General features: G+C 55.3%; 1 protein-coding gene across 1 annotated transcript; it reads left to right on the top strand.

Annotated features, from left to right (window-relative positions):
* Positions 1 to 380: 380 nt before the first annotated feature.
* On the top strand, positions 381 to 11087 carry SRD5A3 (steroid 5 alpha-reductase 3). Its single transcript, XM_004590871.2, has 5 exons — positions 381 to 629; positions 5448 to 5590; positions 6916 to 7122; positions 9896 to 10030; positions 10772 to 11087. Exons 1-5 carry the CDS (start codon positions 409 to 411, stop codon positions 11029 to 11031), a joined length of 966 nt encoding a protein of 321 aa, XP_004590928.2. The 5' UTR covers positions 381 to 408; the 3' UTR covers positions 11032 to 11087.
* The last annotated feature ends 1941 nt before the right edge of the window (positions 11088 to 13028 follow it).

The raw sequence follows: 13028 nt of genomic DNA, 5'->3' as shown, positions 1-13028 counted from the left end.
GATGGAAGCTCTCACTCTCTCTTTCTCTGAATCTCCTCTCTGTAACTCTGCCTTTCAAATAAGAAAATAAAAAATTTAAGTTCATTAGAAGTGGGATTAAATAAGTATATTTGAGTACCAAAAAAAAAAATCCATGCATACGCAGGGTCTTCATACAGAACATGGAAAACGCAGGCTATGAAAAACTGTAGAGTGCCAAGTTTTCTGCATTCAAATAATCCTCTTTAAAGTCCACTTTTCTGAAGCTCTGCGGCTGGGCGGCTTCCAGGTCTCCACTGCAGCCTCTTGCAGGCTCAGCCAGCTGTGCGGGCAGCCAGGCGGGCGGGCGTGGCCGGCGCGTCCCCGCCCCGCGGCGTCACCGCGTCCCCGGCCCTGGGCAGCGCGCACGAGCCGGCTGCTCGGCGGGCCATGGCGCCCTGGGCGGGCGGCGAGCCGTGGGCGCTGACGCCGCTGCGCGCTCTCTGGCTGGCGCTCGCCGCCGCCTTCCTGCTCGCCCTGCTGCTGCAGCTGCTGCCGCCCGGCCTGCTACCGACCCACGCGCTCTTCCAGGACCTGATCCGCTACGGGAAAACCAAGCTCGGGGCGCCGCCGCGCCCGGCCCTCTGCCGGGCCTTTGATGTCCCCAAGAGGTAACCGCGCAGCCGGCAGAGGGCAGCAGAGGGAGGGACCCGGAGTGGCCAGGCCCGCGTGCGCGCGGAGGTCTTGGGGGGACACCCGGGGAGCCCCGGCTCCCAGCTGAGGCCTGGCCCGCGGGGCTCCTCACTGGGGCGCGTGAAGCTCAGGCGGGCCGGCCTCGCGGGCCTCGCCCCTCGGCCCCTTGCAGCCGTGACGGCGGCAGGTGGCGCGTTTAGGAGCAAGCTGCATCCCGGATTGGGTCCTCCGTAATATGCATCTCAAGTTGGCACTGAGAAGGGTGTCTACAGACGGCGGTGGGGGCTGGGGTGGCCTGACCACCGCCGCTCGTGACTGCTGAAGACTGGGGTGGGGTGGCTCAAGCGTGGGAAGAGAGGCTGGAAGATCCTCACCCGCTGGCCGCAAGGGCAGGTGCTGGGCTGAAGCCAGGAGCTTCTTCCGGGTCTCCCACGCGGGCCTTCCTCCACTGCTTTCCCAGGCCACAGGTAAGGAGATGGATGGGAAGTGGAGCAGGCCAGACACAAACCAGCGCGTATCGGATCCCAGCACTTGCAGGAGAGGACTAACCAAACGAGCCCTGGGGCCAGACCCTAGAAGGGTTTTTTTTTTTTTCATACCTGTTTGAAGTTCCCACTTACGCATACATTTTAAATTTTTTTGCACCAAATTGAGATGGTCTTCGAGTTTCATTTTCCAGGAGCATTCTGAAGTACCCGCATACACGTACCCAAGACAAATTTAATCAAACTATTTCCTAAGAGTTCTTCCGTGATAGAAACAGCCACTCTTAATGGAGAATGTGTCTTCTTTTTCAACTCTGTGGCGATCTGTTTTTATTGTTTTGAAAAGGGCACCAATGTCTCTGGATTAAATAGCACTTTTTAAATTATTTTCCCGAAGGTGCTGTTCTGTGAGTCGCTGCCCCCTCCCTCCTGCTGACTCAGGTCTGTTCTAGCTGAGAAAGCCATGGAGTCCCTTGTCCCCTCCTTGGATACACTGTAACAGTTGGTTACAGATGGGAAGTGTTACAACAGTTGTAACCATTGGTATTCCTTGGGTCTATGATTGCCACTATGTTGAAAAGGTACAAATCCAGCCAGGAATGGCAAGGGTTGTTGTTTTGTTTTGTTTTTTCCAAAAATCTTACGTATGAATTTGAAAGGTCAAGTGGCTACAACTGAACAAGGCTGGGCCAGGGAGAAGCCAGGAGCCTAGAACTCCTGGTCCCCTGGGAGTTCAGGAACCCAATGACTGGGGCCATCCTCTGCTGCTTTCCCAGGTGCCTTAACAGGGAACAGAAGAGGAAATGGAGCAGCTGAGACTAGAACTGGTACTCATAAAAAGCTGGTGTTACACGTGGCGGCTTCACATGCTGTGCTACAAGGCTGGCCCCCAAAGAGCATTGTTATGGAGACACAAAACAAAGCATTTGGATCCAAGCTGGCAGTGTGTGCCCCTGTGACCGTGTGTCTCACTGTTTCTACGAGGGGGCTGCGGTCAGAGCTGGATGGCACCTGTGTGCTCTGGTGTCCTCGCTGACAGCGTACTGGCCACTTGCATCGGAAGAGAAGAACTGGTGTCAGTGGCTGAGGAGCACATGGGGGAGAATTCACTGCTTGCGCCTGGGCAGCTGCCTTTGGTTTGGTGCCCACACGTATGAAGGACTTCAGGAAACTCACGGAAAATGGATGAAAAGACATGTTTATTCTGGTGTCAAAAAAGAAGCCAGGAGCTTCACCCTGGTCTCCCGCAGGGGTGCCAGGACCCAAGCCCTTGGGCCATCTTCCGTTGCTTTCCCAGGCACATCAGCAGGGAGCTGGATGAGAAGTGGAGCAGGTGAAACTCAAACCAGTGTGCACATGGGCTGCAGGCATTGCGGGCAGCGGCTCTCCCTGCTGCACTGACCCCCTGCCGTGACTATGCAGGCTGAGCGCACGTTAACCTTCCGGCCACACCTGGGACGGAGATGCCATTGCTGTGGTGCTAGTACAGATAGAAAGGTCATTAGGTGAGTCACTAGCCCAGTGCCACTGGGCTGGCCGGGCTGGCGGGCAGTGCAGAAGCCTGTTAGACGTCCGATCCCAGCCTCTGACCCACCACTGTCCCCATGGAGAGGACATTGCACCGAGCGAAGCTGCATCTTGGTTGAGAGGTCTGTGGGAAGGGACTTGTGCAGGCAGAGGTGTTTACCAGTGTCACCACTTGGTAGCCTGGGCCTGGATTCGGACGTGTTTTTCCCTCGGTGGCGTTTAGTAGATGCTCCACAGTGGAAACCAGCCTGCATCTCTCTACTGAAGACAGCGCGAGTCAGTTTTGCACCCAAGATGGTGCATAGGTCGTGGTTTGTTTAGAATTTCGTTAGTTTCTGAGGAGGCAAAAATAAAGCCGTCGGTTCCAGGGATGCGTGTTTCCACTAGCCTGCCTGGGGACGAGGGAGAACTTTTCCTTTTCCTTTTTCTTTTCTTTCTGGTTCCTAGAGTTTTGATTCCCAGAAGGTCTGAGTAAGTAGGTGACCTGGAGTGAGAGCCCCAGAGCTCCTGATGCACATAGTCAACATGGAAATGTGTCTTTCTGAAATTTCAAAATGGTTCTGAATGTTCTGGAAGGACTGTGGTAGCACTGGGCCCTGGAGGCAGAGGGGAGCCCAGATGTTCACTCCTGGGGCCCAGGGGTCCCCCCCCAGAGGCTCAGGAATCAGTGGTGGAATGCAGGTGAGACTGGCTGTCTTTGTAACCATTCTGTAGTGGCTACTCTGTATTGGCAGACTACAAATCCATCAGCTTACCCAAGTGCAGATGGAAGAAATTTGAAAAAATAAATCATTGTGTCTGTACTGGATACGTGCAGACTTTTTCTCATGACTGTCCCCAGACCGCGCAGCATAGCCTCTGTTTATGTAGCATCCACATGGCAGTAGAGATTAGAGTCATTTAGAGGGCACTCCAAGTTGGTCTGCAAGAGGCTCTATATAGATGAGAAGGTCCTTCAGCAAGTTCAAGGAAACATGGAATTAAAAAGATGAGTGTAATTAAGGGGGAGGGCAGGCAAAGAAAATTGAAATCCATGTGGAGTTTTGTTAGGGTAGAGGGATCGTTCAAAATGGAGTTAACAACAAAGCTGCCTGAAGTGCAAGCTGCTGAGGAAACTGGGCTCTTGGGCCTGGAGAGGAGGTAGGCCCTCCCCAGCGTGGAGACCATCTGGCAGTGGCTGGCCAGTGGCTGGCCCTGGAGCAGGTCAGTGCCGTTGGCTCACTGCCTGGCAGACCCAGGTGGGCTGCCGTGGAGTGTGTGTTCACCCGAGGGCTGTGGGCCTGGGCTCGGGACCTGACCTCTGCAGCATGTTCCAGAACATTCTGGAGGAGCCCCTGGGTTTGTTGATTCCTCTTCTGGCGCCAGAGTATTTTCATTATCAGGGTCAGAATGGGAGAGGGGCAAGGGGACCGTGGGCCAGGATGGTCCAGGAGGCCAGGATTGGCTCAGGAGCAGGCAAGTATAGATGGTCTAAGATGGTCCAAAGAGGAAGTTTTTGAACAAGTGATATAAGCAGTGGGAAATTCCATCCTGGCCTTCTGGGAGGCGTAGAGTTAATGTGCAACAACACCGTAATGAGTGACGCTACTTTGGGGTCGTGATGTAGGTGTTCATGATACAAGATGAACTTGATGTGTAGACTTGGGGGTACATGTGTGTATGCAAGAATTTTAAAAATCCAAAACCCTCCTGGCCCTGAGCCTGTCAGATAAGGGCTTCCAACCTGTGTCAGGAAAGGTCTGGGGAAATAAGCCTCATTATCTCTCAGTGTTATCTCTTTTTATTTCATTTTTTAATTTTTTATGATACAGTTCCATAGGATCAGGGGTCTCTTCTTCCCACTTCCCCGTTTACCCTCCACCCCACTGATTTCCCCTATATCATTACAATAGTATAGTCCTTCAACGCCAGGCACAAAGCCATTGTCCTGCAATTTCTGTGTGTGCTGACATGGCAGGTTCAGTTTCATTGGGAGTCCTTTTATTCGGGAGTAGAGATGCACACTGCACTGTAACTTCACTTCTTGGCATACTGGTCTCCCTTACACAGTTCGTCTAAATGAATATATGTACAGACATGCTTACCTAGAGAGACAGAGAGAATAGATCTTATATTTTGCATGAAGGTCACCTGATATCACAGAGAACATAGGATATTTGTCCTTTGGGGATTGGTTTATTTCACAGAGCATAATGGTCTCTAGTTGGGACCATTTTGCAATGTCATCTTTCACGTTGGATGAGCGAGGTTAATGGTACGGGTATCGTCGTGGTTTGAGTTGAACCCAGTTTGTCAGCGGTGTTCCGTGGTTGGCCGAGACCTGGCAGGCGCTGATCCCTGGTTGGAGGACCGTTTGTCATGAAAGTGGCTCAGCAGAAGCGTGATCCACGGAAACGCCCCTGGCAGGTCTCGAGGGGAACTCGGCAGTCTGCTCGTGCAGGTCCAGAGAACAGCCGAACGGCGGCTGCTGCAGGGCTGCCCAGGGTCCCCAAACCTCTCACACCCCCAGAACCTCTCTGCAGGGCCCTGCCACTCACACCCCACCCCTGTTCAAGGCATCAAACCCCACCCTACCCAGAGATAAGGCAGGTTGTAATGGACTCAGTGCGTGTTTCATGCGGGGTGGGTTGTATGCACGCTAACCTCAGAAACGCCTCTTTGTTCCCGACCCCCGCCACTGGAAGGGAAATTGCGCCAACTTTGGGTGTGCCAGGACAGGGGGAGAGCGCCATCTTCCCCAAGGTGGCTCACTGGAGACCTGCCCCACCTCGATGCCTTCCGTAGGTACTTCTCGCACTTCTACGTCGTCTCGGTGCTGTGGAACGGCGTCCTGCTCTGGCTGCTGTCTCAGTCTGTGTTCCTGGCTGCACCCTTTCCACACTGGCTGCATGGCTTGCTCACAGTTCTGGGGCCCACGCAGGTCCAAGGTAAGAACCCCACTGCCACCCCAGGCTCCTGCACCACCGCCATCCCATTCCCCTCGCTCCTACCTGCTGGAACTCACAGGACCTGTGCTGGGTGGGTGGCAGAGGCCATGTCACCAAGTCCTCCGCCACCATCAGGGGACATGGCCACCAGCCCTGTGAGCAGCTGGCATGCCATGTTCCAAGCCCAGCTTGATAAATGTGTATGCCACTGACCGGGGACAGCCTTCAGCACCCACAGGTGTGCCGTGAAGCAGTGCCTGTTTCTGCAGCTCCAGCCACAGGCTCGTCTCAGAGGTCCATTAGGAAATCCCTTTCTGATCACCATGTGCACAACCTTGAGGCTTTGCTGATGGAGGGGAAGTTTGCTGATGGAATCATGGTTGACCAGATGCTCCCAGAAGAGTCTGCCACAGTGTCAGATAAGCAGGACAATTCTTTTGTTGTTGCTGTTACTGCTTACTGTGTTTCATTTGTTTGAAAGGCTGAGTTACAGAAAGCGAGGGAGGAAGAGAGCTTCCATTCGCTGGTTCACTCCCCAGATGGCTACAACAGCCAGTGCTGGGGTGAGCCAAGCCTAGGAGCCAGGAGCTCCTGCAGGTCTCCCTTGCGGATGCAGGAGCCCAAGCATTTGAGCCATCCTCTGCTGCTTTCCCAGGCACGTCAGCAGGGAGCTGGATGGAAAGTGGAGCAGTCAGGACTCGAACCCGCACCTATATGGGATGGGGTACAGTTTGCTATGCCACAGTGCTGGCACCAGGCCAAGTTTTAAAAGCAGGAATTGAAGGTGAAAGCCGTGCAAGTGCCAACCGGTTAAGGAGTGAACGGGGGAGCAGAATCAGAAACAAACGATTTTCTTGTCTACTGTTCCAGCTCACAGGAACTGGTTGCAAAAGATGGAAAGAAATTAGGAAAGGGAACGGCCATGGACCCTGATGTCCCTCTGGGACAGGCTGGAGCGTTGGTGTGTGGACACTGGGCTGGCCAGGAGCCTTGCTCCAGAGAGTCAGAACCAAGTTTTCTTATACTGGGGGTGGGGAGAGACGGCGGCAGGCGGAGGCTGATAGTGGCCGGAAGAGAGGGCCAGGGGGCTTGGCCTGCATGTTACTTGAAAAGGCAGCTATTCTTGGGGCAGAGGCCGGGGGGGGGGGGGGTTCCCCCAGCATCGTGCTGGCCTTTCTTCTCTAAGGATGTAGGTACTTGCTGTCTCTCCTTCCCACCCCTGCGGTGCCCAGCCCAGGGACTCTGGACAGCCTGGCGTCCTGGCTGGATTGGACGCAGGTGCCGGCCCCAGCCCCTCGCCTGACTGCCTGCTCCCTGGCTTGCAGGGCCGGCGGGCGGCGAGGGCGCGCTGTCGGTGCTGCTGGTGCTGGGCTGCCTCTGGCTGCACAGCGCGCGGCGCCTGTTTGAGTGCTACTGCGTCAGCGTCTTCTCGCACGCCACCATGCACCTGGTGCACTACTGCTTCGGGCTGGCCTACTACGTGCTGCTGGGCCTTACAGTGCTCACCCAGGCGCCACTGGACGGCCACCATGGTGAGTGCACCCCGCCCAGAGCATCTGACCCCACGGGGCTTAGCTTAAGGGTGACTTTGGGTTGGAGAGGGCTCAGCCTCCATCCGGAGAGGAGCGGGTGAGGCCAGAGCAGGGTTCCTGAGAGAAGACCCCTGACCTGGAGGGGGTAGGGAGCCTAGGTCCCCACCCCCCTCACAAGGGAGCTTTTCTTCCTGGGCTGTGGCCTGAGTGGGAGGGGAGCCTGGGAGTGGGAGAGGGGAGCCCCGAGCTCCTGGAAACACAACCCTGACCTTTGTCTACTTGAGGGTTTTGTTTCACTTGGAGGAGGCTGTGCAGGGGCAAGGCTCTGCACAAGCAGTGTGTGTTGCTTCTGATGAATGCAAGTGCCTGCGGCTGACAGCAACGGGCTTCCTTGGTGCCTGGTGGGTTGAGGGCACGTGGGGAGGGAGCGTGCTCCTGGGCTTGGAGCTCAGCTCCTCTGGTTAGGTTATTTACAGGCTGTAGCCACTCAGCCCGCCTCGCCCCACCTGATTCCTCCCGGCTTCATCAGGCTCCCATCTCTCCTCTCTGTCTGGGCGGTGACCTTCAGCCAGTGCAGTGGCTGGCGGGCAGTGCTGTTTGCTGCCCACAGGAACTTGCTAAAGTGCTGCAGTAGTCCCCGGTGCTTCTGGGCTTGCCTCTGTGACTGGACACGTGGCCACCCCCCCACGCTTTGATAATCAGGCAGTGGAAGCCACGCCTCCCGCGCACTCACGAGCCTGCACACACCCACACACCTGCGCCTGGAGCTGTTTTTCTGATTCTTCTACTTGTCCTTGGAGAGGTCATCTCGGGCTAGCTGTTTAAGCCACTGTGGTGACACCCTGCCTGCTTCTGATCCAGCTCCCCATGATACAGCTGGGAAAGCTGTGGAGAATGGCTCCAGCCCTGCTGCCCTGTGGTGTGCCAGGCTCCTTGCCTTGGCCTGGCCTATACCTGGCTGTTGGGCTTCTTTGGGCAAATAAACCCACAGGTGCTACATCTCTCTCCTTTGTCCCTAATCCTCTCCCACTCTGTTCATCTGCCTTTCAAGTTTTTTTAAAAAAAAAAATCTGAAAATTGAAAGATTGCCTAGGTACACCTTGGACAGTTTGGGGCGGGGACAGCTGGTCTTAGAAATGCCATGGGGAGAGGACACGTTGGGACAGGCACCTGCCAGCCACCCCATCTGAGGCCTGGGAGGGTCTGCGAACCTAAGGCCAACTCCCTTCACCTGTCAAGCCCCTAGCAGTAATTAGGGATGCAAACTAACTGCACGAGGTCCCTGGGACAGTGGGCAGCAAGGCCTGGGATCCAGCTGGACTGGGTGGCTGTGCCAGGGGCAGCCTGTGTGAGTGCTCAGCAAGCCAACCAATAAATACAATCAATAAACATACCCTGCAGAAGATGGATCTGCAGGAGGCGAGCGTCTCTGGGCACCACTGGGCCAGGCTGAAGCCAGGAGCCCAGAGGTTCACCCGAGTCTCCCCTGTGGATGGCAGGGGCCCAAGCATTGCCCTCCCAGGCCGTCAGCAAGGAGCTGCATCCAAAGTGCCATGTGGTAATTCTGGGCTCAGGCACAGCCAGCTCCTCTGTGGGCATTTTCTCCGTGGTACAGACAGGGAGCTGGGCGGGGTCACACTCCCAGCCCCTCACTCGGTCCTGCCGCAACTTGCCCTGGAAGCCCAGCAGATGTGAAACTATTTTTTTTTTCTTTGTTGATTTGAAAAGCAGAGAGAAAGAGGCAGAGAGAGTTTTTCCTTCCACTAATTCACTCCCCAAATGTCTGTGATGACCAGGGCTGGGTCAAGCCAGACCCCGGAGCCAGGATCTCCATCTGAGTCTCCCGCAGGGGTGCAAGGACGGCCTCGGCCATCCTCCACTGCTGTCCCAGGGGCTTCAGTAAGGGGCTGGATGAGAAGTGGAGCAACCTGGGCTCACATCAGTGCCCAAGTTTTTAAAACAAGCTGACACGGTGGTCCTTGGTGGAACGCCACTCATGGCCCATGACCATGACCGGCACGTTCAGGGGCCTATGTGGAGTAGCTTTGCGTGTGGTCCTCCTTGCATCAACCCTTCAGTGCTGGCTGCACATGCTGCCGGCGGACGATTTTGTTTGGCTGGGGACAAGGCTAGCACGGTGCTGGGAATGTCTGTCCTGGGGTCTGGGTCCCAGCCCAGTCCTGATTCCGGTTTCCTGCCAGTGGAGTTCCTGGGGGACGGCAGTGAGAGTTCACCTGTCAGGATTCCTGCCACATGGGAGATCCAGAAGCAATCCCCCACTCCTGGCTCGGCCTACTCGCCTTGGTGTCGCTTTTGTCTGTTCTGCCGAGGCCCCGCTCCTCTGGGGCTCCTTGGGCGGCCAGGGTCCTGTTCTTCCTTGTAGTTGGAGAAAAAAAAGGAAGATTCTCTCTCTCTCTCTCTCTCTCTCTCTCTCTCTCTCTGAGGAGATTCTCCTTCATCCAGAAAGGGGTGCTATTTTGTCATTCATCTTGCAGGATCCACCCCTCCCTGTTTTGAGGAACTACCCCCTCCCCAAGCCTGTCACCCCAGCAACATTGGGCACTCGGGGTCTGGCTGGGGTGGTAGCTGTGCTGGAAGATATTGCCCTGAGGCAGGAGAGTGTGCCGGTTGGGATTCCCAGGCGGCCTGGGGGCTGTGACACCTGCTGGCCTTGGGAGGCAGTGCCCGGCTCTGTGCAGTAAGTGAATGGCTGTGCTCTGGAGACCATGACGCTTTCCAAGGCCACCCGGTCAGCCTCATCTCCCCTCTGCAGTGCACACGATAGGCAAGAACCTGCTGAGACAGACACGATGGTTCCACATCCTGGGCACGCTGCTGTTCATCTGGTCGTCCGCCCATCAGTACAGGTGCCATGTCATCCTAGGCAAGCTCAGGAGGAACAAAGCAGGTGAGATCCCTGGCCCGCCTTGACCCCTTGTGCCCAATCAACCATGTAGATTATCAAAATAAAACAGTAATAATAAAAGGAAAGAAGAAAAGCTCTCTGGCCGGCCCTCGTGGGATCTCAGCCCTTGGACTCAGTTCCCATCATCCTTTGCTTTCCTGCCCTATCGCAAGTGCTCTTTCATTTGCTAGGTTTTGCTTTTGTGTTTGTTTTGCAAAAACCATCCCTGTGGGTCTTGCTCTTCTGGGCTGGAAATGAGAGCCTTGCACAGAAAGTTCTGTGACATTCTCTGCCGTGTCCCACAGACCAGGGCCGTGCCCTGAGGAGTTGGTGTCACGGTGGAATTTAGCACCCTTCTAGCCAGAGCTAAAACGCTTGAGCTTGTAGTTAGCTTCTATTGATTCATCCCACATACTGTTTCCATCAGGCTGCTTGAAATATTAAAATCTATTAAATATTCAAAAAGGAATAATGGTGCGTGATATTTATGGAAGGCTTGCCTTCTGCCAGGGCCTCTTCCCAGCACTTGGCCTGAGCGTTTGGTGCAGTCCCCACAGGAGATGGGGACCCCTCGTCCTGTTAGAAGCAAACTGAAGGCCAGGGAGGGGTGAGCAGGACAGCCAGAGTATGAGCCCCGGACCAGTCTGATAACCCGAGGAACTGCCCGCAGGGGTGGGCGGCTTGCCCGCAGGTGCGGCCGGCAGAGGGCGAGACCCAGCGACCTTCTGTTCTTTGCCACGGCAGGCATGGTCATCCACTGCCAGCATAGGATCCCCTTCGGAGACTGGTTTGAGTTCGTGTCTTCGCCCAACTACTTGGCAGAGCTGCTGATCTACGTGTCCCTGGCCGTCACCTTCGGATTGCGCAACACCACGTGGTGGCTGGTGGTGACCTACGTCTTCTTCAGCCAGGCCCTGTCCGCCTTGCTCAGCCACAGGTTCTACAGAAGCCAGTTCGTCTCCTACCCGAAGCGCAGGAAGGCGTACCTGCCGTTTGTGTTTTAGGAGATGCTCGGGCCAGAAGACCCCGCACCGCAGCACCGCAGCACCGCAGCACCGCAGCACCGCAGCACCACCACGCAGGTTCATTCCCGGCCATGGGGCAGTCCGCAGGCCCAGGACAAGCTTCTGCGGGACCATTTGAAACTGCAAAGAGTTTTCTATGCTGAAAAGTCATTCCCGAGGGAGCAGAGGTTTGCCCTTCAAGAAAATGTAATCTGCAAGGCATCTTCAGTGAACAAACAGTGGTGGTTGGCAGCCCTAGGGGTGCAGTGTCTGCCCTCAGATGCCAGGTTGGCAGCCCTAGGGGGTGCAGTGTCTGCCCTCTCAGATGCCAGCAACCCCAAAATGAGACTCCTGTGCAGGCAGCTTCCAAGCGCAGGAACCAAGGGATAGGGTGTTATACCTGTGCATGCGCCCATGGGACAAGTACACACACACACATACCCACACACACTCGTGCGCACACACACGGGAAGGGATGGGCGAGCCTGCGAGGGAAGGCTCCCCTGACTCATTAGTATGAACCATGAGTGAAACCCTGCCATGGTGGCAGACAGGATGGCCTTGGAAATCACTGACCTGCAACCTCATGCCCACGGCTCCGCAAAGGGCATCTGTTGGAAGCTGTTGATGTTCACATCGCACCAGGCTCTCCTGCCATGGAAGGCCCTCGCCGGCATCCCCCGCCCCATTCACAGTCCAGCAGCTGGTTCTGGCGCGTCTTCCGTTAAACCACCCTCTGGCGTTCCTTCCCAGGCAAGTGCTTCCAGAAGTGGGCGGGGGTGGAGCCCAACCCCCCCCCCCCCGGGGTGGACAGACTCAGTCCTGACAGGTGCAGGAGGTGCAGCGGGTTTTGCATCTACTGCGATGCGGTTGGCTTAGGGTCTGCTAGGAGTCAGATATGGAGGAATAAAGTTTACACCGAAAAGAGCTTGTGTTCGAGCTTGCTGAATTCCCAGCGAGATAAGGGAACCTTGCAAGAGGGAAACCAAAGGCAGGAAATCCTAGAAACACCAGTAAAACTGCACCCTCGCGCAGTGTGAGGTGGGAGGTTTCCGTGTTAACAGACCACTGTGTCAGCTCTTACACACGTCATGCTCCAGTTGCTGTGCATTCTGCATGTACAGCCCCGTTGCTATGGGGACCAAACACCCAGCCACATACAGAGTTAGGAATGGGACAGGCAGGTGGCAAGCGTCAGAGTCACAAAGTGGAAGCCATACTTCCCCGTGTCTTGTGGTCTGTGTCCTCCCTAGGATGTGCCCCCCTGACCTGGGACCTGGGAGCGGTGTCATATGGTCACTGCCCTTCCAGGCAACGGGGAGGGGCGTCCTCTCCCACCTTTGCCCTGCTCTGCCCACTTTGTCCCAGAGTATCTGTGATTTCCTCACCTTTTAAAAAAAGTGTTTCTTTTTTATTGGAAAGTTAGATATACAGAGAGGAGGAGAGACAGAGAGGAAGATCTGCCGTCCAATGATTCACTCCCCAAGTGGTCACAATGGCTGGAGCTGAGCCAATCCGAAGCCAGGAGACCAGATCCTCCCACAGGAGGCTCTCACAGATCTCCCACAGGAGTGCAGGGTCCCAAGGCTTTGGACCATCCTCAACTGCTTTCCCAGGCCACAGGCAGGGAGCTGGGTGGGAAGCAGGGCTGCCAGGATTAGAACCAGCGCCCACATGTGTGCAAGGCAAGGACTTTAGCTGCTAGGCTACTGCACCAGGCCCTCCTCGCCTTTTGAATAAATTTTATTTAAAAAAATGAATAAAACATTGATTATACACTGAAAGTTAAGACTACAAAGTAAAATAAGTGCAATTAAAATTTTATATATACACCCCATCCATGCCCTTGTATTGGTAAACTGAGGCTGAGAAATTGAGATTCCTTTTAGCCTCACTTTATTTTTATAGAACTTGTTTTTTTCGAAAAGCAGAGAGATCCCCCAAATGACCACCACAGCTGGGGTTGGGTGGGGCTCGTGAGAAGCCAGGAGCTCCCT

The sequence above is a fragment of the Ochotona princeps genome, chromosome 7, assembly GCF_030435755.1.
Source record: "Ochotona princeps isolate mOchPri1 chromosome 7, mOchPri1.hap1, whole genome shotgun sequence".
NCBI classification, from domain to species: domain Eukaryota; kingdom Metazoa; phylum Chordata; class Mammalia; order Lagomorpha; family Ochotonidae; genus Ochotona; species Ochotona princeps.
This window is presented reverse-complemented; position numbering and strand designations above follow the sequence as displayed.